This window comes from Zootoca vivipara, chromosome 1, assembly GCF_965207765.1.
Source record: "Zootoca vivipara chromosome 1, rZooViv2.hap1.1, whole genome shotgun sequence".
NCBI classification, from domain to species: Eukaryota; Metazoa; Chordata; class Lepidosauria; order Squamata; family Lacertidae; genus Zootoca; species Zootoca vivipara.
This window is the reverse complement of record NC_142582.1, coordinates 7,766,983-7,792,052: the sequence shown is the minus strand read 5'-3', so window position 1 is coordinate 7,792,052 and position 25,070 is coordinate 7,766,983. Positions and strand designations below refer to the sequence as shown.

At 43.3% G+C, this 25,070-nt stretch overlaps 1 protein-coding gene across 1 annotated transcript; it reads left to right on the top strand.

The window, feature by feature from the left end:
* The first annotated feature begins 234 nt into the window (after nucleotides 1–234).
* On the top strand, nucleotides 235–24,739 carry ZDBF2 (zinc finger DBF-type containing 2). Its single transcript, XM_035137996.3, has 7 exons — nucleotides 235–2,535; nucleotides 8,715–8,821; nucleotides 9,700–9,754; nucleotides 9,920–9,971; nucleotides 11,625–11,724; nucleotides 13,440–13,567; nucleotides 17,179–24,739. Exons 3-7 carry the CDS (start codon nucleotides 9,700–9,702, stop codon nucleotides 19,841–19,843), a joined length of 3,000 nt encoding a protein of 999 aa, XP_034993887.3. The 5' UTR covers nucleotides 235–2,535; nucleotides 8,715–8,821; the 3' UTR covers nucleotides 19,844–24,739.
* The last annotated feature ends 331 nt before the right edge of the window (nucleotides 24,740–25,070 follow it).

Sequence of the window (25,070 nt, the reverse complement as noted above, 5' to 3'; positions counted from 1 at the left end):
GAATTCCACATCAACATGAAATGTGTTAGGAGAACCATTTTACCAGGGTGGGGGGGTTTCCTGGGAAGGGGTTTCTTCTTCTTTTCCTGCCCAGCTCTTCCTTGTATGCTTTTGCCCACCTGATGGCCATAAGATTCTGCCCTACTGCCTTAGACTAGTGACTGTTAATATTGTTAACGGAAAATCTAAGGGCTCCCTTGGACAAAACAAGACTCCAACCGAGAATATCAGAGCAAAACAGCAGCCAGTAGGCTTGGTCTTTATTAAAGAAATTACTGTTGCAACAGGGCCCCACATGCAACAAGGTGAAGCAAGATGGAGACCCCAAACAAAAGGGGTCTTCCCTTTTTATGTGCTCCCCATCACCAAGATACACCCCTAAAGATACATCACTAACATGTCACTAATACATCATTAATACATCACAAGAAGGAGGGGTCCAGAGGTAGTAATTTGAGCACCTGGCCAGGTACTTCTGGCTCCTTCTCACCCCCTCCCTTCTACATTCCACAGGTCAAAGAGAAGTTTCACAGTCATCAGGAGGGTGATGGTTGTCCATTGACTTGGACACGATCCGAATCCACACTGGGAGGAAAATCCATTGTATAGAAGATGGTTGGCTGTCTGGCACAGTCGGAGATGGAATTTCCTCATTCCTGAGGAGGCTGTTTACGTGTTGTCCTGCTTACCAGATTATGGCTGCTTCTCCTCCCAGGATCCCCCCTTTGATACAGTTTAATGTACAGAGTATAATAAACGTGGAATAAAACAGATCTGAGTTACGGCTGATTCTTTATAAGTATCACCAAAGAAAATCACATGAAGGAAGTATAAAAGAGTCCTTGCAATAACGCTGTGATGTTCAGCATGCAATTGCTAGAGACATTATTCAGCAACAGCCATTAATTGGAACGTAGTAAGCCATCAAAGTAGATTTATCCAGTCTACCCATTAATAAGAGCAGGCCAGTAGAGCTGTCAAAATAGACTCATCCGGTCTACTCATTGTAAGTCCAGGAACGGGTTCCTGCAGATGAGGAGGAGTCTAGCCAGCCCTAATTTACGGGGGCCATATTGACCAAAGAGTAGGGGACTATGTGTAAGAGGTGCTTATGTGACTGTGTAAACTTATGTGCTATAAGAAGCATTGGAAACATTTGAGGGGGGGGGAATCCCCTGCAACAATGTTTTCTCATAAAATACATTTGAAGGTTTCTTAAAGGAATGTTAGGATATTGGGGGGGGGAGGTGTTATAGAAAAAGCAGGTTTTGAATCTGCTGTTTGCCTACACAAATAAGATTGGTCAATCACTTGGTCAAAATTCCATTTGATAATTAGAACTTGTAAGAGCGGAAACATGAATCATGGTGGTTGGCTTATGTTCTAATTCTGATTTATAGCTCAATTTTACAGCTCTTTGGGATGACAGGGGTCACAAACATTGCGAACATCTCATTCGCAGACACTGGCAATGAGGGAAATCATGCCTGAGAGAGCCTTGTGCAAAAACAAAAAACAAAGCCAAATTCCACTTTGGTCCAGGGTTTGGCTGGCATCTTAAAAGGAGACAGTCTTATGGCAACAGTGATATATAATTTGCGGCGGCTAATTGGGGTTGCAGAAATGTGCTGACCAGCTCCTTCCTTAAGTGTTGAAGAACCGGGAATAATGCATGGTCAAGAGACCAGAGAACTCTTTCCTTACAGGCTACTACAGTTTATTGATGATGGTAGGAGAGGCAAAGAAAAAAGGCGGGCGCAGGACTAATTCCTCACACACACAAAACACCCCGTAATATAGTACTTGTTAGATTTTCTCTCATGTTCTGCAAAGGCTAAAAACTCCCCCTCTCATGTTTGACAAATGCTGAAACCTTTTTGCCCTTCAGGGTCTACAAATGTGAAAAACTTGTGTGTTTTTAATGAAAGCTGGGAATCTGAGGCTTATGCTTCACACAGGGGTAGAGCACCTGCTCCCCAACGACTCAGGCGCCTGCCTTTAACGGCTCCTCGGATTCGGAAGCCTGAGGTAAAAAACGGGCCTTTGCCCCTCCCTCAGCGAAGACCTCGCGCGATGCCTCTTGCCGCTAATTCCCGCCTTTCTGGCCGGACGACCAATCGCCGCAAAGGCTCCTCCTCCGCCCACCGATCCGGAGGAGAAGGAAGGGGGAGCCGTGATCGTGCGTCATGCACGTCACCGACGTTGTCATCCTGGTCTGACGGAGGGAACTGGCGCGCACGCGCACTCCCACCCTACCGTTGCGCCAGCCCCGGCAGACCCTGCAATGTGCGCTCTCGGCCGCCCCATAACCAGCCGGGGACGTGGAACGCGTTTCCCTCCCTTCACGCTTCCCTCAGGCTCCGCTAGGCCTCTCTAGGAACACCCTAGCCAGGGCCCTCCCTCCCTTTCTTTCTGTGGTAACCCGGAAGAGGAATCGGCGGCCGCGCCCTTTGACACAGTTCTTAGCGGAGTGGGGGAGGGGGAGGAAAAAAAGCAAAGTCGCGACGGAGGCAAGGAAGGAACCCCGGAAAGAAGGTGGGCAGATGAGGCGGCGGCGGCGGCGGCGGGGAAGGGGAGGGAGCCGAAGATGGCATGAGAGGAAGGGCGCGCAGAATACGCGCAGGCCGCGGTTTAATCTCCGTGCGCGCGCGCAGGGGGAGGCGGGGCCTCCTGGCTGCTTCCGGAGCGTGCCTTCAACCGAACCCCCCCCCCCAGCCCCGTTTACTCTCATTATCTTTTATTCTTCATTCCTTATTCCATTCACGGTTCTTTCAAGAGACCAGCCGGGGTGGGGTAGGGAGGGGGGAAGGAACCCCGTCGGGCGTCCTCTTAACAGCTGCGCGGAAGTCGCAGGGCCCCGTTTCGGTGCGCCTTCCCCCTGAAGAGGGGTTCCCGCTGCTGAGGAGGAGGAAGGAGAAGCCGCGCGAGGCTTTTGCGCGACGGGCCCGGATCCGGCCCTGAAGTGGCGAAGCTGCCCTGCTTCAGGCCGCGAGTGGAGGGGGAGGTTCACGTGGCCATGTGCTCCCCGCCACCCAGCTCAAAATAAAATGATTTATGCATATACACACACATAGAGCAACCGGGCTAACCAGCCTTGGCCCTGACTGGCTTGTGTCCATGTTGTAGAAACTATGGTCTTCCTTCCCTATCCTTAATTCTACTGGAGGGTCATTCTTAACTTCCTTCCACTGGAGTATCATTCATTCTTTTCGTCTTTTCTACCTATCGCTGGAAAATACCGGTATTTCTTTCCACTGGAAAATCATTCTATCCTTCCACTGGAAGATCCTTCCTTCCAATGGAAGCTGCTCCTTCTGTAGATCATTCTATCCTTCCCTCAACTGAAGGATCTTTCCTTCTTTCCATTGGAGGATCATTCTTTCCTTTCTTCCTTTCACTAGAAGATAATTTTATCCTTCTGCTGGAACAGTGGTTCCCACTTAGCTAAGCATTGCAGACCCTCTGTTTTTCAAAAGCCAGACTATGAATATTTTGAAAATGTTGATATCTCTGTGATAGTTTTTGTTATGTGAAAGATGCCACCATACCCTCCAGCATGCCACAGCACAAAACCATGATGCATGTCTCCTGGGCTGCACTTCTGTGTGAGAGCACGGGGCCCCAAAATGGGATTTCCCAGACAGTTGACAGTTTTTGATACGGACCCCCTGCCGCTGTTCACCAGTTGGGAACCACTGCACTGGAGGATCATTCCTTCCTTCCGCTGGAGGATCATTCTGTCTGTCTTTCTTTCCATGGTAGGGTCATTCTGTCCATCTTCCACTGGCATATCTTTCTTTCCACTGGTGCCTCATTCTGTTACTGAGCTCCAGCCTTCACACAGGCTGAGTGTCCTGGAAGCCCTAAAGAAAACAATACCGCCCTCTCTCTTGTGCATTAGTGTGTTGTAAATGTTATGCACAACCCTCCAAAGGGAAGGAAGCCTGTGGGACTGTGTGCTGTGTGTGGAGAAACAGCTATGTGTGTCTTGCGTGAAGCACCCAGACATGGTATCTCTAGCTGTCACCATAGTTTGCCCGAACTAGCTGTTCTTTTTCGTTGTTCAGTTGGTGAAGTTTGTGTAAAAGTTGACACAGCTTTTAGCATAAGAGACTTATATGGGCAGGAGGACAGTGAAGAAACATGCGCCTCAAGCTGGTGCTAGAAAAAGATATTTTTTGTTTTTACGAAATATCATTCACAGGTTTTGTTCAGTGGCAAAGAATCTGTGTGTGGGATATTCTAGTGCAGAAAAGAAGACAACTCAAAAATATACCATATTATACAAGTGGGGGTTCTGCAACAAAATGCTTCAATGTGTCTCCAGTGTGGTGTAGTGGTTAAGAGTGGTAGACTCGTAATCTGGAGAACTGGGTTTGCGTCTCTGCTCCTCCACATGCAGCTGCTGGGTGACCTTGGGCTAGTCACACTTCTTTGAAGTCTTTGTTGTGGGGGAGGAAGGGGAAGGAGAATGTTAGCTGCTTTGAGACTCCTTCGGGTAGTGATAAAGCGGGATATCAAATCCAAACTCCTCCTCCTCCTCCTCTTCTTCTTCCAGTTTTTAGAAGTGATCTTTGAATATATTTTTTACTTCCCTGCCTGTCTAAACATACAGTTAAGGCAGGGGCTCCCATTCTTTTCAGACACAAGGAAACTTGAGAAACAGTCAAGGGCACCACCTGAAGTAAAAAAAGGATACCCCGATCCCCCCCCTTAAATTGGGACAGGCATGACCACCATATGCCATGTTGCAGATTCCAGGCTCAGCTGCTAGCTGTGAGCCCCAAGCGTATGAGTAGAAAGCTGTACTGCTACATGGGGAAGGGGCAGTTTCTGGTAAAAGCACAATAGGAAGTTAGTATTTTTTCATGAAACCTGGTGAGGGGAGGTTTTTAACCTCATGGCATTAAATCTTCTCCATCTTAATCACACCTTTGAGAATACAGAAGCTGATCCTCTTTCTTCAACATTTTCTTTATTAAAAAAGCAGACAAACAAGCCCTCAATACTGAATTTGTAAGGTCCTTCTCTGGTCCTTTTTGTGGGTTTTAAGAACAGTTCCCCCCCCCTTTTGATTAACAAAACAATATACTAACACACATCTAAGGAGCCCCCCTGGATCTGTAGGAACCACCCTTTATGTCAGGTGTCCCATTTTGACTTTCTAGCTGCCAGGCATTTGACCATCCATGATTGATATTAGAGGGAAGAGTCGGAAGGAAAGATTACAATACGGATACAATACTACTGGGATGCATTTGGCGTAGTGAGTCAACAAGTTGTATGGGTCTGTTCTGTTACATAACTCCTGTCTGAAACCTCTTGTTCCCTGGGGAAAAAATGCCCAGCTGCTGCATTGGATGTAGGCATCCCATATGTATTTTGCGAAAGCAACACTCTGACCTACTCTATTAAGATGTATGTGTTTTCAACTTTTATCAAACCTCAGGGTTGGACTGGAGTTGGGGAAGCACTTGGCTGATTTGACTGATATAGGAATATCACTAATATGCTTTTTGGCAGCTATCATCTTCATACCGTGAAACCAGATTATGTTACTGGCAGTAAGGTGCAGTGAGTGACTGTAGCAGGCCTGTTTGCTTAAATTCAAGGCTGCCCCAGTAATGTATAAAGAAGGAGTGGGGATTGTTTTTGAAAGCAAAAGGGGGATATGGGTAAGAGGAGCTGAACTGTCTGTGCTCCTGTGGCTTGCCCCCACCATTCTCCCCTTCTAGGCATTTTTCTTTCCGGTGAGCTCAGTTTCAGAATCTGGAGGTGGGGGGAGTTCAGGTAACAGCTTGGGGAGATAGGTCCCTTTTGCTCGTAATGTTCAGCCCCCGCTTTCCAACTTTATAGATGCTGAGAGCCGTGTTTCAAATTCACCAGGCATATTTTGCACCTGACTTTCAGCCACTTGCAACCAAATGAAGATGCCCGGGTGCCACGATGGCACCTGGCATCATCATCTGGAGCTGCATGCATGGGGATCCTTGGATCTTGACTGTGTGCACTAGGAACACATCCTTGTAGAATTCTATCCATTATATTTTATCCGCACGATGAGAATGAATTTCAGGAGCTAAAAAGTTGCATTGAAAAACAACACTTTTGTGGCATCTGCTCCAAAAATGGCAACTAGACATTCTGTTTCGGTGACTGTAACCCTGGTATAAGGAGCCTTTTTGGTGCTTAGCTTGTTTATGTGAGTTTCTAACACTGGCTGAGAGCAGAAGTGATTGGTTTGAGCAACTGTTTATAGCTTTTCACAGAGCAACTTATTGTTGAAGGAATAAGTGTCTGGAAAGTTGCTCCAGAATTTTTGGATTGCTCATACAAAGAATGATACAGACAGTGAGACTAATAAAGAAGGCAAATTGTAGTCTACAGTAATTGAGTCATTCTTTTTTTTTCTATAGCTTAACATGATTTCACCCCTTTTCTGTGGGAGTGTAAACTGAACCACATCCAATTAATTACAATTTTACATAAACATGAATAAATTTGCCATGTTTTGTGGAGTATTTGCGTTTCTTGTCTGCCAATATTTAGTACCCCATAATACCTGTGGTGTGATTTATCTCACATTCAATATGAGCTGGAACGTAGCTGGAAGGGTGCCCCAGGCTCTAGCATCATCAGGTTTTTTTTGTTTGTTTTTTTATTGACCACATGAGACCATGCAATTAACAATACTTGTCTCATTTGCAGCCGAAGCCTATTAATATTTACTTGGAAGTGGGCCTTGCTGAATTCATTGGGGATTACTTTCCAAGGGAGTGCGCATAGGATTGAAGCCTTAAGATTTGCACAGGATTTGCACAGGATTGATATGTAGAGTCCAGATGGTAGACACCATGCAATCTGTTTATGGTTCTTTGCAGCGTAAGCAAAAAAATACACAAGCTGAGAGGGATGAAGACCCTTAAAATTGTGGAATCTGACTATGTCCATAGCCACACTGAGCATTGAAAACGCAATAGATAACTAAAAGAGAAGACTGATAATCTGATGGTTGTCAAAAGGGACCCAGATTTAATTAATTAATTTGTTGCCAAGGGCAACCCAAACAGCCAGCCAGCCAGCCCCCACCCCCACATGATACATGAAAACCAAGAGGGAAAATAAATACATTAAAAACATTACACCAGCTTTTAAAAGGACACAGATACTTAAAAGATCAAATACCTGGTAACAGAGGAAAGTTTTTGACTGGCACCTAAAGATATATAATGATAGTGGTGCCAGGCGAGCCTCCTTGGGGAGAGCATTCCGCAAACACGGAGGCACAGCAGAAAAGGCCCATTCTCATGTTGCCTCCCTCCAGACCGCTAATGGAGGAGGCACACAAAGAAGGGCCTCAGATGATGACCACAGGGTTCAATTTGGTTCATATGAGGAGAAGTGGTCCTTGAGGTGTTGTGGTCGTGAGCCATTTAAGGCTTTATAGATCAAACCTCCACTTTAATTTGGGCTCATTACTCCGTAATCTCTGTTTGCTGTACAGTAGAAATGATGGCATTTATCTACTTTTCTGAGATACTGTTGGCACTTAAACTGCTTTGACTTTGACCCATTAAAAAAAATCCAGTGGTTCAAGTGGCAAGATGATAAACTCTTACATTAATTCTGGGATACAGAATATATATCAATAAATCCAGTCTTTGATATGTGTAAGGATCATATTGATTTTGAGAAGTTAAAAATTGATGCTCTCAAATTCATTTAGTTTTAAAGTTGTGATTTCCCTTACAGAATACATGATGTGCTCCTTCATTTTTTTGCCAATTAATTTTAATTAAGTCTTAAAAAATCAGATTGACAAATTTAACAAATCTCAGATTGACAATTTTTTAAAAATACAAATTAATTTCCAATTTTCCTTAGAGGTTGAATTCCCACCTCTCGTTCCATGGTGTTTTAATGCCAGCCCTTTCCTACTGCAATATACAAAGAGATCTTCTCTATTACACAACCTCATATCATTATTATAATCTTTCTTCCGTTGCTTAAACCTCCCAAAAAGAACTGCACTCTTTAAAAAATTCCTTGTCTTGATCTTTTACCTTGCTGTTTTCATATAATTTTACTTTTAAAAGCCATCTTTAATCAAAACTCTTTTTTCTCCTCCTTCATTCCATTGTTGCGCATGCAGAGATTTACAGTAGTTGCAGTTATTACATCCTCTTTGGAACCTCTGTCTAAATGGTTGTTAGCATGTTGAGAATCTTCCTTTTTACGTTCTGAGTTAGCATCACTGCCCCTGATATACCGCCCGAAACCACAGCAAGTCCTTACATTCCAGTCATCACCAACATTCTTCTCTATAAAACTGCTTGGCTTCCTCTCAATTTTGGTAGATCAAATCCGTAAGTCCAGCCACAGTCCTTCCGAGTTAGATTCCATTTTGCATTTCTCATTCAACCAGACACAACGGGTTTATGTTTACATTCCTCACTTCCTAATTCCCACCCCACAGACTCTTCCACTGGGATTTTTCCTGTTAAACTGTTCTAGCAAAGTAATTCCAATTTTTACATTCTAAAGTCGCATTGTATCCAAATTTTGTTTTGTTTTGATGCTCCTCATTGCAAGTTAATCCTGATGCTCTTTATCCTGCTGACAACAACAGGGAAGGTAGTGATTTCTCAACAGCTTTATAACTTCATGAACTATCTTCAGCTTGATTGTTTTTTTAAAAAATGTTTTTTTTACAGGCTGTCGTTAACAATGAAAGACGAATCCTACTCAGCAAACAACTTTTTACATGAGAGATAGTGTTTGAATCCTGCTCTTCAAGTAGATGTGAAGGACAACAAGAAGGGTAAATATTCAAAAGTGCATAGTGATTTTAGTTATGTTTATCACAGAAAGATTGGAATACTTCAAGTCATCCTTGTATAACTGAAATTTGGTACTGTATTACCTTCCATCTAGACTCTAGGATAGTCTAGGTCCCAGTACTGATTTGGGGGTAGTGCCTGCACAGACGAGCTAGAAGGGATTTTTGGCCAGTGTGGTGTAGTGGTTAGGAGCGGTAGACTCGTAATCTGGGGAACCCCATTGGGCTAGTCACACTTCTCTGAAGTCTCTCAGCCCCACTCACCTCACAGAGTGTTTGTTGTGGTGGAGGAAGGGAAAGGAGATTGTTAGCCGCTTTGAGACTCCTTCAGGTAGTGATAAAGTGGGATGTCAAATCCAAACTCTTCTTCTTCTTCTTCATTCATACTAGAGATAATCTTAGTGGCTTTTAATAGGATTTGCTGCCATTTTAAAATAAGAACCAATGATAGATTCAGTCCTATAGTGATCCCATAACCATCTTTGACAAACTATGCCCTCAACTCATGTCTCAGTTTGTAATTTAGTTAAGCCTGTAAATACCTTATTTGGATGTGTGCGTTGCCTATCGGTTTTTCGTTTGCTTTCCTCACCTTCCAACATCTAATCCTTATGAAAGCAGTAATATCACACGGCAGCAAAGGTCTTAAGAGTCTTAACAAAAAATAGAGTGAGGAAGAAAGTAAGTTCATTTTCTAACTTAAAAATGCAATTCATTTTAATTTTAAAAAATAATGTTGGAGGCAATTTTAAAGTTAATCTGCAGCAGTGTTCTTGATATGGCAAAGTTTTACTGAGCAGACATCTTGGAAGTCCCTTTGTGCATGCTCAGCTTTTCTCTGCATCAATTTTATTTTACAGATGTTTGATCGAAATAAACAAGCTGATGAAGCCTCTGCTGCTTCAGCAGCACAAGGTAAGACTCTCTATTTAATGGGGGAAACCCACATAATCAAATCATTAGCATCTGCTTGAAATGTATCCTTCTGCATTGACAGTTAATGAAACTTGGGGAGGAGGGTTATTTGCTGGCAGATTTCTCTTTCTATAGATTATCTTTTCCCCACTCTCCTTCTTACAGATATAGAAAGAAGGGGTGATGAAGGTTCCTTACAACAGGAGAGAGGTAGCAGGTGAGTAAGATTAACGTGGAATTACATTGAAGCTGTATTCTTTATACTAGGCATAGGCAAACTCGGCCCTCCAGATGTTTCGGGACTACAACTCCCATCATCCCTGGCCACTGGTCCTGTTAGCTAGGGATGATGGGAGTTGTAGTCCCAAAACATCTGGAGGGCTGAGCTTGCCTATGCCTGCTTTATACATTAACTAGAACTTCCCATTTGAGGTCAGTGTCATCCACCGACATATGGTTGACCACTTTGAGAACAGGATGCTGGGCTAGATGGGTCATTGGCCTGATCCAGCAGGCTTTTTCTTACATTCTATTCTATTGAGTTAATGCTCAGATTTCTTATCCTGTATCTGATAAAAAAATACTAAAGTAATTAAATATTTACACTAGCAGAGTGGGACTCCCTCCCCCCTTGGGTCCCTTACAGCATCCCTTAAACTGCTCCAGTACATATATTCAAGGGAACCTCCAGATCAGATTTAGTGGGTGTGCAGGGAGGAGGAGAAAATTGCACTGATGGAAATTTTTCCTTAGCGCTACATTGAAAGCAACCCAAAGTGTGTGCAGGTGGAGCCTCCTTGACCTGGATGCTCCTGGATGCTCAGAGGACATGGAATGGTGGCTGACTGTTACCGGGGGGCGGGGGGATAAAAGCAGAAAACTGGGTGGGAGGGGGGAATGGGATGGAGTGTCAAGGAAGAAGGTATGTCTGGCTGCCTCACTGGAATACTAAACAGGAGTACTTCACACTGCAACATTTTGTTGCAGGTTCAGCACTGTTTAAAATATAGCAGTGGGAATAGTGAGCAGAATGAAATTTTTTTATATATAGAATTATTTTTGTTTGCATGCATATTCCATGACTGCTTTTGCAGTCAGCAAAAAATGGATGATTGTATGCAGTCAACAGTGAATTGTTCTTGAAGCCTTTCTCCCAGTCAGGTTGACTTGCTTGCACTGCCTGGAAGCTTCCCCACTCCCTGTCTGAAATTTCGCGGTTCTGCATTTCTTAGAGTTCTGACTAAAATCTCCTTTCTTGACACTTCTATCCTAGGAAATAATGCAGGATTAGCTTAAGCTACTTTCATTAACAATCTTCTTAGTTGGAAGCGTCTTAATGGCCTGTGATGTTGATCAGCATTGATAAATGATTTTTGTGAATTAATTTTAAGAGCCCATCTCTTTGGGTCTCTGAAATCGCTGACAAGTGCTGTAAATGAACAATGTAGTGTAGCTGTAAAGCATCTCGATATGTTACCAGTTCATAACAATCTGAAAAATGTGTACGTTCTTCAGAGTTGTTAGTAAAAAAATCCTAAGTGCTTTCTACCTCCCCCATGGTCGAACTGAGGTTTAGGAATGCTTGTTCAATGCACTAACATGTTTTAACCATTTCAAAAGTGGAATGATTCTGAACCATTACTTTTTCACTCATCCAATAAAGGGATGAATATTTCTTGGGTCAGAAAATTTTATATACGTAGAGGTGAGGCCATACTGAATTTTACTTATGTGTGGTTAATTTTGATTGAGTGTGGAAAAAGTAACATGAATGTTGTTTTAATAGCAGCCCTCATCAGGGTAGGAGTCTAACGTCTCTCTCCCTCTGAAAACAGCTGGTTATATGAAAATTTCTACTTTTCATTTTAAGCACACAAGTACCAGAGCTGGCTGGGGCTGGACTACCTGTCATACAGAACAGGCAAGGCTATTGCAACTGTTGCCATGTACACTACAGTAATCTTGAACAGGTAAGGACTTAACTCCAACTTCCATTATGGGAACCTTAGTTTTCCATTATCTGTCAAAGGACTTGATCAGCTGTTAGTTTACTGAACTGGATCTAAAGGTTTAAAAATAGAGGATGGGAACATTGTTTGACACAGCCAGTTTCATTTTTAATCCTCAGCTTGAAGGTGTTTGCACTAAAAAAAAAATTGTTTAGGTAATAGATCTGTAAACAGTGGTTCACTCCCGCATTCACTACAACTTAAGAAAAGCATGTTTGTGAAAACGAGTAGAGTTCAATATGTGCATTAGGTGTAGAGAACAGCCCCTCTCTCTGGCAGGTCCAACTCTTCCTGATCTTCCTTAGCGCTATCACCTATTTCTCACTGCTATCATTACAATCCTTGGGCTGGGCTTTAGCTGTTGATAGAAGTTGCATTCCACTGTACAGGATACCATGGAAGAGATGCTCGCGTGGCTAGTAGAACATTTAGGCAAGGAAAACCTGTGCCTTGGAAGCTGGGGGTAGAGAGGTTAAATACATTTGAGAAGTGGAAAAACTTCCTTAAACCTTAGGAGGGAAATTCCATTGGCCTAAAGGACAGAGATGCAGAACCTCCTCCTCCTGCTTCTCCAGTTCCCATTCAACCATCTTTATATTACCATTTCTTACTCCTTAATTTTGGCCACTTCTACACCTCACCATTGTTTCCCCCAGTTATGTGCAGCTTCTTTCTTTTGTCGTGACCCCTGCCCCCATCCTCTGCTGCATCTGCCTCTCCCACCCAGGTCTCTTTGCTTCTAGCACAGCAGTCAGCAAACTTTTTCAGCAGGGGGCTGTCCTTCAGACCTTGTGGGGGGGACGGACTATATTTGGGGGGGGTGATGCAAGAGCACCACGAGCCCCCGTGGCTGCTTACCTGTGTCTTGCGAGTGGCAGGGGCTGGTGGCGGCTGTGGAGGGACAATGAGTGGTCCGCGAAAGAGGGGCTGCTTAAAATGGTGGCCGCTTGAGTGCTGCTGCTTCTGCTGGCCCCAACAAAGCCCAGCCTCCTTCCTCCTCTAGGCAGAGTGGGGAGAAGCCAGAGGAGGTGCCACCACCATGTGAGGGAGAAGGAGATCCATATGGCAATTCCCGGACCATCCGTGGGCTGGATCCAGAAGGCAATTGGGCCTGATCCGGCCTGCGGGCCTTAGTTTGCCAACCCATGTTCTAGTGTTTGGTTGGGAGGGGGAAAGGAGAGATGGGTATCTCTGTGGCATCTTTATCACACGTGTTCAACTGGCATCTTTTCCTGTTCATCTTTTGGGGTTGCCCTTGATCTTGTGTATTGTAATGAAAACAGTTGTTAAATTTTGATAGCGGATTAATATAAAGCAGGGGTGGCCAACTCCCGAGAGACTGTGATCTACTTTCAAAATTAAAATCTGGCAGTGAACTTTGGTTCGGGCCAAAGTTGTTGACCTTTTCTTAGGGAGGGGAAATGCCACTTTTTTAGGGGTTCAGTGACTTCAGAGAGAAGGAACAGAAGCAGCCACTAACCTTACGATCGCTGGCCAGATAACAGCCTCCGTTTCTAAGCTCACCAATGGACAGCAGCACAGGGAGAGGGGGCAGGGCCGCAAGGGGGCCAACGATCGACCACAGTCTACTAAAACCTCACAGGGATCGACCACTAGATCATGATCAGTGTGTTGGACATCCTTGATATAAAGCTTCTTCTTCTTCCCTCGTTCAGCATGTGTCCAGTACCCAGCACAGGCACTTTGCCACTTACTGCAGGAATCGTACGGGTACAACTAGCCTGATGGAGCGTTTCCTACAAGATGTTTTGCGGCATCATCCTTATAGATACCATGATAACAGGTAAAATACCCAGGTTTTTTTTTGGCTTGTCTAACTTTTATAATATATAGGCAAGGTAGTATGTTAAACTTCTTAAATTATTGAATTTGCAGCAGGTTTGGCCCTCACTTTACCTGAAAACCGTTGCTTCATACAAAACATGTATTTGGCTTAATGGGTTGTTTCATATATCTGCACTAATTACAGAGCTTTTAAATTTAATTGGTACAATAAATCAGCACGATTCTATGGTTGTGTAATCGTCGCATGATACAAGTCTTACAACAAACCACATCCGTGGAAGCATTTGTGCAAAAGGGCTTTCCCCTCTCCTCCCTCCACCCTATCCCCCAATTTGACTTAGTGGGAATCGGACTCAGAAGAACCCTTCAGAACAGCACAGGGGTGGATGGGGACATTCTGTCTGGTAGGGTGCAATGCTTGCACAAACAGAATGTTTGTAATAGCATGAGATTGAATTCTACTCAAAGAGATGTCATGTACAAATTTGGCACCAGATCCCCGCATTTATTTTCTGGGGACTTTCAGTTTCTCTGGATGATGTTATTTCAAATGATACCTGGAAGGAATACCTTGACACAGAGTTGAATGTCCAGATCAAGACCAGCAAAGGTATAATGTCGGAATTTTGCTGTGAGAAGTGACGAGGGACCGAATATTAATTCTGATTCTGTTTTGGGAAACTGATTTGCGAAAATTTATTCTGTCTGCTGTGGACTAGGTTCTGCCATTTTTGATGAATTGATGAGAATGCAAAAATTAATTGTGGGTTATTGAGGGAAACGCACAATGGCGGCAGTTTGGCATCACACTGAACCATAGTTTGGTGTAATACAAGCTGGAACAAGCTGCAGTGAGCCTTGGTCTCCCATCTCCTCCTCTGTGTGGTTAAGGAAAAGGAGTTTGAAAGTGTTTTTGCTTCTGCTTTTGCTTAACCACATTCCCCCCCCCCATGCTACCTATGATTTGTTTGAAACAAATCAGTTTGGAACCATAATTATAGAGGTATTTACTTAACGGGGTGGGGGAACTGCACAAACCTGAGGCTCACTCATCCCTGTTTCTTCATGTAATTTCACCAGTATAAATGGAGCAGCAAGAGACATCCAGAAAAGTGAAGGAAATGCATAGGTCTCTCTGTCTTATTTGTATCTCCCCCCCCCCAAGGAGTATATTCTGCCTGGGGCCTCAGTGGGCATCCTGAGGCCCAAACCCAGTGTTCTCTGCTGATTCCTATCAGGATTCCCCATCAAGCAGCTGGCACAAAATGTGCCTCGTGGGCTGCATTTAGCACAGTAGGGCACCAGTTGTGCAGGCCCTGAAGCGGAGCCCAAACAAAGCTATCTCATCTTTTTGAGGGATGCTATATTGAAAACAGCGGGCTATATCCAGTGAGGGTCTTCCAACCCCCCCAGAGCTGGTTCTGAGGGCATGCAGGAAAGGAAGAGGAATTTTCATTGTGCACAATGAAGACTGCAGAGCTGCAGTGATGGGATTCGATGCTTTCATTTTCCTTCTTTTAATTTTCAAAGTATGTCAAGAGCAAAATCCCATCTGGGCATCAGCTATGAGGTCACCATTGGAACTTCTTAATAATAAACTCCTGGAGTGAAATAAACACCTGACTATTCTGGGTTAGCTATAATCATATCACTCACATGTGGCAGCCACGAGCCAGGGAATAGGTCGTTCTAATGAGTGCAGACTAAAATAGTATTTTGCTCTGGTACCTGATATATTATTTATAAAAGTTAGCGTAGAAGGTTTTATTACTTGGTGTTTCATCCATCATACTTTTATGTTATGTGCTGTATTGATGGTAGGGAGGATATTTCTGAAGACTGCTGTTTCATGCTGCTGCTATTTCCTTTCTGAAAAGACAGCGCATCAATTCTTAGACTGCAGGATGCTACCAGAAAATAAGGAATGTTCTTTGGTGTCTGTTAAGAAGCTAGTATTTCATTCACTGATATGGTTTATCAAAGACTTGAAATTAAAAGATACAAAGCGTCAAAAAGTCCAGGACAAAACCAGCATTTTCTGCCAGAACACAATTCTGAGCAGCTGCCATGCATCTAAACCTTTCATTCCACTTAGATGGTTGGTGGCCGCTATGAATGCTCCCACACACTCGTAGGAATGTGTTTTGTTTTGCCTTTGTTCATTTTCCTGCTTGAGAGGCGTTTGAATTTTTAACACATCTCCCCTTTGCTGTGTTGATTTTAATGGAATTTCAGCATCTTGCAAGGCTATCTTGATTCTAGCTAGTATTAGAACAATATGGGGACAAGGAAGCTGCTGTAAAAGCTTCTTTCAGGGCAATCTGAATATAAACTCAGACATATAAAATGCACACAAGAGCATAATTAGTGCAAAGACGAGCCTTTGCTCGACCATTAGTGCAAAGCAACACTGGTGGTTAACTGCCTGCATCCATGGTCTGAAACATCAGGTAAACTGTTCCTGTATGAAGGAAAATATTGACCCTTTGTTTAAGTAGGATTTCCCCTCTCAGATCTTTTGACATTTGAATGCAACCATGGACCCATGGACCTAGTCACTGAATGGGGGCACAGTTAGTAATCAGTTGAGAATCTCATAAAAAAATTGACCCACATCACTGCAAATATTGGCTGCAGTGACAAGAACACTTTGGTTTAGTTTACAGAAAGGGCAAGGACGAGGGGGGAGAAGAATTTATCTACACCGCTGTGGATTAAGCTTATGCAGGTTTTACAGACACAGTAGCTTGGATCCTGATTTTTCATTCTGTAAACAGAAGCTCCTTCTGTTCATGGAATAAGAAAATTAGGATCCTAACCAGTGGCTGTACAATAAGATGCACACAATACAGGAATATTCATGTTTTTGTCACAAGAAGATTATTCAGAATAGAAATGCATGCTGTCTTAGGTGTCTAATGCAGTTCATGTCTGTGTATAAACTGATGCTGGGTACAGTTTATTTATATTCTTGTTGATGCACTTTAAAAAAATCTGTCTTTCTTTAAATTAAAACCTATCCAAGTAGCATTTCCAATTCTACAATGTAAAGATGCGTATGCATTGCTTCTGTGCTCTGGTGCTCATAGGCAGCCGTTAGCTGCATTATTACATTAAGCTTTCCTGCCTCAAAGAGTGTCTGCTACAACAAAGGCTTCCCAGATGAAGGCTCATATTCTTTCTTTTATTTTTATTGTCCCAACATATCCTTCCCCAGCGCTCCAGTAGCTCAGAAGAGTGTTAATCATTGTGGCAGAGTGTCTTGGCACTACTAGTAGTTCTGGGAACAGTGCTGCAGTCTTTCCTATGCAGCAGAATGCCGTCGCTTCCCTCCCTTTCCTCACCATTCTACAGTAACATTAATGGGCTTTAAATAAAATATTATCGCCCATGAAATTCAAAGTTCAAACCTGTAAGTTATGGGGCAGTTAATAAGGAGTGTTTTTGTTGGTGCTCCAATTTGACTTGCAGCCGAAGTGCTAGTTGTACTGATAGGAGTAGTTCCTGTTTTATTAACTCTTGGGGCTCTTAATCCCATAGCTGCAAACCCCGGTTTTGTGTTAAGTGTACTTACAACGTTTATGTGGGTTTTTTTCCTCCCTTCCCCAGACCGACGTACGACGACATACCAATCAGCAGCTCCCAACCTCTTTCCAGGATTGAGCCTCTTTTGCCCGTGGAAGTGCTGGAGAAGGAAGGTGCCCTTAGCCAGAGAGAAGAACCAAGCGCCGACAGTGCATTCACCGCAGAGTCAGGCTGGTTTACTTCCCAGAGATCACAGGAGGAACCGAAGGAGGCTCCTGGGCCAGTCACACTTCTCCAAACGCTAGAAGAAAGGGGACAAGTGCACAGCCAACGAACTTCGCAGCAAACGATAGACATCTCTAGCAGTACAAGAAATCATGTTGCAGCGGATGGAACACTGACTGAAAGTAGTAGCCATAAAACCCCACTTGCAGCAGTGAACCCCTTACCCTGTCCATCATCCATTAGCCACTCACCACCCCCTCCAATACTTGAAAAATATACGATGCATTCAGTAATACCGGATTTGGCTTCACAGAACAGGTGTGAGCAAACTAAGCAGAGCATATGCGATCAAGATGAATTACTGCCTCCAAATTTGAGCCCCATTTTTCAGTTTCCCCAGTCAACAACTGTTTCACAAGAGAGTCCTGTGTGTAATCAAGGCAACTCTTTAATCTCAGGTCAGGTTCTTTTAAAACAAGGTGGCTTACAGGCTCAGGATGAAACTCAAATCTCCGACTTCTGTCTCAGGGACACTGGCAACCCTGTGGGTACCGGTAACTTGCTGAGTTTTCAAGCAGCTTCCCAGTTTTCAGGGGGGAAAGAAAACCAGTTGAGCAGAAGCGCGGGAACTTCTGTAGATGAAATCACTGGCGAAGTGGTTCTGAGTTACTGCTCTGAAACTCCTCCCCAAGAGTTGCCTCGCAGAGACGAAGAGACTAACCCATGCGTAAATATCCTGTCACTTCTGGACCACAACAGTGTTCATGGATCCGATGTAAGCTTTGATTGTGATGCAAATGCTCAGTCAGGAGCACACCTGCCCGAGGCAGCTGTTAAAAATCTAGAATTGCTCAAAGAGGTTCAAGTAAATTTACAAGATGAGAAGTATGGCTCCCAGCTCAGTTCCATTCTTCAAAATAACTCTGTGCAGCAAACAGCAGAAGCAGAAGCAGATGTGTCCGATCGTCATAAAGAACCAGTTCTTCCAGCTTTGCCCCATGTGCCTCCTTCCTTTGTAGGAAAGACGTGGTCCCAGATCATGTATGAAGATGATTTGAAAATTGAAGCCCTTGTGCGGGATTTCAGGGAAGGTCGCTTCCGCTGCTACTTTAATTCCAAGTCCTTGGCTAATGGTGCAACAACAAGGGAGAAGAAGGAAGAAGAAGAAGAAGGGAAAATCAGTGCAATTGCAGCTGAGGAATTGGAGGCTGTGTCAGATAACGGGCTTCTGGAATTTGGCTCTGACTTCAGCAACTCTCCTGCTGCCTCAGAAACACAACACATTCCAGAAGCAGTAAGGAAGCCCCAAAAAAGGACTTGGCGCCTTGCCTCAAGATGCCAAGTAGTCAAGGTTAGCCGTGGCACACAAACTAGCTTGCTGAACTATCCCATAGCGAAGCAAAAAACCATTCGAAGGGACCATGAGCAGCCAGATCCGAAAGGTTACTTTGTATGGTCAGAGAATGAGAAGACGCCCACCATGAAAACCAGACTCTGTGCCCTCAAGCTTCCTGAATCTTACACCAAAATCCTGAACCCTTTACAGCCCCAAACCACGGTCTATGTTCTTTCCTGTCCGGAGATGAAACCGGCTAGGAGCAACGCTGAAGACATTCCCAAAACGAGAAGATGCTACAACTTATGGGGTAAGGACTCCATAAGGTACAAATACAAACAGACTTCTATAAAGTATTATGACCCACTGACAAACCGAGTTTTAAAAACTCCTCCCAGAAGTGTAGCTGGGGAAAAGGCAAAGAAGGCTTCACATGTCCGGCAGCTGTTCAGGAGTCTCAGCCTTGATGCAAACGGGAAGAAGCGAGCCGATACGCAGTATGAATGCATAGCACCAAAGTCCTTCAATTCGCCAGATTTCAATGGTTCGTCAACACCTCTCACGTCGGATCCAGTTAAGGAGAAAGACAAGAATTCAAGTCATAAGACGGATGACTCTTCTGTTTCCCCAGAGAATGAGTGTCTGGTATGTAGCAGTTCAGAGAAATCCTATAAGAACCTAGTTCTTTCACCACTGAACTCTCACCAATCCCAGCAGGACAGTGACTTAAGGTTAACTCCCTTCAATAGGAAGGAAGTTCAATCTCCTTTGGCATCGCGTGTGGCTGTCTGTCTGAAAAGAGTCAATACAAAGACATTGTGGCAGAGGAGAAAGGACAAGGGTCGAGAGCCAGGGTTTTCAAAGAAAGCTGCAGGACTAGCCATTGTAAGGCGAAGCCTCATTCGGAGAGGGATCAGGAAACAGCCACCCAGGACTACAACTCAGGCAAAGGAGGGGGGGATGAGAAAGATTTATTGTGCTGCAAAATCCTTTGGCTTGTCCATTTCCAGGCATCAAACAAAGAAAGCTACTATAGCAAAGCACCTTAAGAAAGAAAAACTTGATGCTAAAAAGCGAAAGGTGACAAGCAAACCCAAGAGGACATTTTTGAATGACGCAGCTATTGTGGGCGTGGACATTTCTGAAGAGAGGCAGCAGGGAACCACTCAAGGGCTTCTTCCAAAGTAAAAAAAAAAAGGAAGTTACTGGAGGCAAGAATCTGCTTTGCACTGTGAAGTGAGTGTTTCCCAAACCACACCGACATGGATGTTGATTTTCCCCACTAAGAGGCACTCAAGAACAGGCCGAAGAGGTGGGAAGTGGGAGGGCTTTTCAGAAATCTTTTGCTGCACCAGAGCTAGAAACTGAACAAGTTCAAGGTCTGCCAATAAGCCAACATACCTACAAACTGTTCACGTTGCTGCTCTGTGGGCATGCTGCACATTGCACTGTTCTATTATGTAAAAGTTACAAAAAAAAATGTTTTTTTGTTTGTTTGAAAGCACTAAAAGGTCCTGTTTAATAGGCTCCCTTGCATCTTTGCCACAGCAGAGAAATATTGAACTTTAGTTGTACGTTATTCTACCTGAAGGAAATGTAGTGCACTAAGTTTTGGAAGTGAATACATTTGCCTTGTACATAAGGTTCAGCTTTTCATACCTAGCTGACAAGAAACCCACCAAAACTTTACTCCACAATGGCTTGCGTCCCTTGAGCAGAAGACATCCCTTGCATGTGTCCTCTCCCCCCCCCCCTTCCTTGTCACAGGCACCCTGCTGCTCTGGAGGATCCCTAAACATCTGGAGTCAGTTTGGGGGGGAAACTGCAGTTGGGGAATCGGACACCCTCGCAACGTTGGCAGAAGTGCCTTCAGCTTGTAATGTGTGGTCTTTGGATCCAAGCCAATAGCTATGATCAGAAAATTAAATGGAATTATATTTCGGTGTGATTTGTGACAAGCAATATAATACAGAAAAAAAATCAGTGAGACTGTCACAGTAGGACCTGCATACTCCAAAGTAAATTCCCGTTGTTTTCAGTGGGACATATTCTCAGGTAAGTATGCATATAGGATTTTGCTGTCTTGGACTAGGCACACTTTCCTGGGGGTAATTCCCACCAAACACAACGGGATTTGCTTCTGAGTAAGCATGCACGGGATTACACTGTAAAGTATAAGCCTAGTACAAGGTTTGTGCAATTACTCCCTAACCCCCCATTGTGTTGGTTTTTTATCTCCTGATGTGCACATTGGGGACCATCGTTCTAGAAGGATGCTGATGCTGAGAAAAGAAATGTCTTCATGTAACCTTTTGTGCTGTTCCCCCTCCCCACCTCCACCCCTTTGAAAGCAGATGAATCTACACAGCTTCCCAGGGCCACACAGAACCGTTCATCCAGAACGCTGCACACGAGCAATATTTCTGTCCTCTCGTTGAAATTAAAACTGCACAGGGATTTTAGAATGGAATAGATTTCTTATGCCTGGTTTCTCTTGTCACCCCAAAGCATAGTTGTGAAAATATTGGGAATGAATTGAAATAAAGCTACTGCAGACAAAAGTTCTGAAAGACGCTACTTCACATTTTAAGTCAAAACAGATCTACACATTTTGGTTTAAGAAGAAACGTAGGTTTGCCTAAGAAAATCATGGATTTTTGTTTGGCTTTTAATTCATTTAAAAGCTTTTTTTTAAAAAAAAAGTGCATATCCTTGGAGATAGACAGAATTGATGAAACAGATTCCCCCCCCCCCAAGATCTGCTTAGGTGTGCTGCAGAAATATGTCCCAGAAGGTTGGTGGATATTCCAGAGCAGGGGTGTGTCTGTGTGTGTGTTGCTTGGGAGGAGGAGAGGAAGGCAAAGCCTCACATGCTGCTCTTAGGCTATTATAGTTATGCAAAACACTTATTTAGATTAGCTTCCTTTACCTACATATGACCCCCCTGGATTTGTTTAAGTTGAAAAGACTGTTTTCTGGGAAGAGACTTTCCTGGCGGGAATTGACATGAGACTGAATGTTGATGCTGTCTTCAACACCCCTGGCTGTTAGGACATTGTTTCCATGTGAACTACAGCACCCTGTTCAGTATTAGTGCCTCAGTCATTTGATACTCCGACTAACAGAAAAGTAATTTTTAAAACAAAAGTTCTTTCACTGATAATTTTTATAACAAAGTTACTTTATAAATAAAAAAGCTTATAATGCAAAGGTTTCTTTTTCAACGTCAAGTTTATGTGTTAAACCAAATTTTAGGGTTATCACTTACAAATTTCAAGTTAGCCTAGTTTTATTGATAAGAGTGTCCTTTCTACCAAATGTGCCAATTTGGGTTTTGGTTTTTTTTTTTTTAAAAAAAAAAAACCACACCAAATGATGTATGAATACAGGTATACATAGTTCTGTTTGTTCATAACATTTTATTTACTGTTTGTTTTTAGTGTATTGGCATGAGTTTGACTATCACTAAAGAGTTCCACATATTTGTAAGTTGTGCTCTTCTACGACACTCATTTTTCCTCAACCTCAAGAAAGATGCACAGGGCAAAGTTTATCTAAAACTTTTGAATATTTGCATGACTTTCCTTTGTAAATAGGGTCTTCAACCAGAGCAATATTTTGAAAAAAGAAAATGGCTATATTTAAGGAAATTTTTCCACGAATGATATATTTTTTCTTTAAAAACAGAATGAAGATTACATCTTATTTTTTGTAAGGTAAAGGGCTTAGAGTATAAGTCTTGGGAAAGCTGTTCAATGTTTAAAAAACATCTATGTTTCTTACATGTGTATATGCCTCCCCCATGTCTGTTAAAATATCTCTGTGTGTGCTTGATGTACATGAAAGTTGGGGAGACCATGCCATTTTGGTTATGGATACATTTTATCCATTGAGTGGATTTTATGCGTATGTGTTTAACTTATTATCCAGCCTAGGCACGCGGAGTAGAGCAAACACAACAATTTGAATAGATCAGCCAGAATCCAAAGAGTGCTGGACATACTGCCTAAGCATTTTCAGTCCTAAAGGTGAACCCAGTTTTCAGTTCAAGTTCCGATGAGGACTGCCAGGTTTCAGGTTTTGAGATGTGAAAGTTTTACGCACTTCCTTAGGTTTGCCAGGAGAAAAATCTCAGGTTGTGGATTAAAAAAAACGCAAGCTTTATGGCATTTTGCTATTCGCTCTCCCCACCCCACGCCTATCACAGGTCCATCTGGCTCGTCCACCAGACACTTCCCTTCCCTTACCAGGTGCCGTTCCCTTTCCCAACCCCAACCCAACGCCAGATCTGCCAGGCACTACATCTCTCGACCTGAGTCTCAGAAGATCGGATCCTGAGACTGCAGGTCTTCCTGCTGGCAGCACCTTTGGGAGGCCTTGGAGTGAGTGCTGTGAGATGAAAATGGAAGACAGCTGGCTCAGGAGTCTTAGTGGGCATGCAAAAGCTTCCCTTTGTATATTGGCCATAAAAATTAAATGAGCAGCGTTTTTTTTTTAAACGGGGAGGGAAGCTGCTAAGGAAACGTGTGTGTAATAAATATTTCATCACCGCTTCCTGAGAAATTGTGTTAAATGTCAGAATCAAGGTTTTAAGAGGAATCCCTAGGAAGTTTGGGTAGAATTATGCGTGAAAAACGAAGCACCACCACTAGTTCCAAGACCCTGGCCGTAATGGCTTTCCAGATTTCGCTGTCTTTACAGTAAACATTCTTCTATGCTATGTGTAATTTAGCTGGGAAAAGGCTATGGTAGTAAAATCTTGTCTGGTGATAATCTTTGTACTCAAGTCTGCAGAGAGAGCCTTGAATGTTTCAGGTCACTTGCCACCGAGACAAATGTGGGAGCAAAATAAAACCTGCAGGAATAATAGAAACGCTGGTACACTTCCAAAATAAGTGCAGTAGATGGCAGATCCAGAGAGGTGAAACTCCATATTTGTTGCAGTAATGTCATGCTGTGCTATCAGAGTTGCGGCAAGAGAGCTTTCGGGCAGATTTAATATGCAATTACTGCAGATGTCTGGATACAACCATCTCCTCTCCCCACCCCACCCCAGCACAACGCAGTCATGTTGAAAAACAAATATTCTTTGAGAGTTGGAGAAATCCCTGCTTCCTCCAACATTTAAAACAAGGGTTCCCTCTTCCCCTCCAGTGGTATTTTAATGTACTTCTAACCTTCCTTGTTTTATTACCCCCCTTTCATTTCTTTTGTCCAAATTTGCCTCTTGTGTTCACTATTAAAAGTGTTGAAACTTTTTTTTTTTTTTGCAGGTAGGTTAAACCTTTATTCTGAATTTTGGTGCAAAAGATTTCTCAAACAAAGTACACTAGCAGTATCGCCAATTGTAGCTAAATTTCACTGTACTGTACTGAGCACAGGAGTTGGAGCTCAATCCTTTCCTGCTTGGGATTTCTGTCGTTTATTGCAAAGGACCCATCTGTGCACATATACTTAGATGTTTAGCACTTCCAACTCAGGTACTTTGGTACCAAACTTTTAAACGAGGATAGCGAAATATATTTTGGGATGAGGGTCCCAGGCTGTGAAACTTGTTTAGTTTCCCATATTTCAACATGTGCTCAATGGGGTTGAATGAGGTACTGCCCAAAGATGATTGGGGTTGCTCAATTCAGTCTTTGACTGCAATCACCTATAACAATGAGACAGAGAAGGAGGATAAAACCTTACTTTCAGGATCTTTAATTTCATACTTAATTATAAGCAACTTTGTGGGATCATTAGGAGTCCTTTTTTTCACTGCTCCAATAAACAGGACCGTCTAAACAACTAATGGTTCCAAACTGTAATACGATTGCTAACTTTGAACGCTAATTGATAAAAGATAGGCTGGATATTTAAAAGTACCTAATTCATAGGGTAAGCTGAACTTCGCATTTTATATGAAAAGTTGGTTTGCTGCAAGTCATGCATTTGTCTCATTGATAAGCAAGCAAGCATATACAGAATCAAAGGTTATTATTTCTCCTTTACTTGTAATAGTTTACTGTTCTTGTTCATTTCTTTCACAAAACATGGAGGAAAAAATCATTTTTCTTTGAATAAAATAAAGATCAAAGTTGGTATTGTGTAGTTGGTTTTATGTTTTATTTTTAAAATAGTTGACCCTCCCACGCGTTGCTGTGGGTTATCCCTGTGGCTGCCGAGGCCTAGTCTGTCGGCCTTGGCTTAGGCTAGTATTTAAATGTGAGCCGAGGCCTCCGCCTTGTATCTCCATTCTTGGCCCTGGCCTGACTGTGGGTTGTCTGGTAATGGCCGCCTTGGTGGTTTCAGTTGCTCGGTTGATGATGTCATTATTTGGTGCCGCCCTTCAGAGCTTTTGCTGGTGACAGCGCGTGATCTGCCTTTCTTTTGGATGCTGCTGGAGTCTTCAGAGCTTCTGCTAGTGATGTAT

Excerpts from the sequence above, each read along its gene's own strand:
- ZDBF2 (XM_035137996.3), top strand. The coding sequence starts at position 9,700 with ATGTTTGATCGAAATAAACAAGCTGATGAAGCCTCTGCTGCTTCAGCA. Across the intron at positions 9,972-11,624 it reads CAACAGGAGAGAGGTAGCAG|CACACAAGTACCAGAGCTGG; the intron begins GTGAGTAAGATT and ends TTTCATTTTAAG. Across the intron at positions 13,568-17,178 it reads TATAGATACCATGATAACAG|ACCGACGTACGACGACATAC; the intron begins GTAAAATACCCA and ends TCCCTTCCCCAG.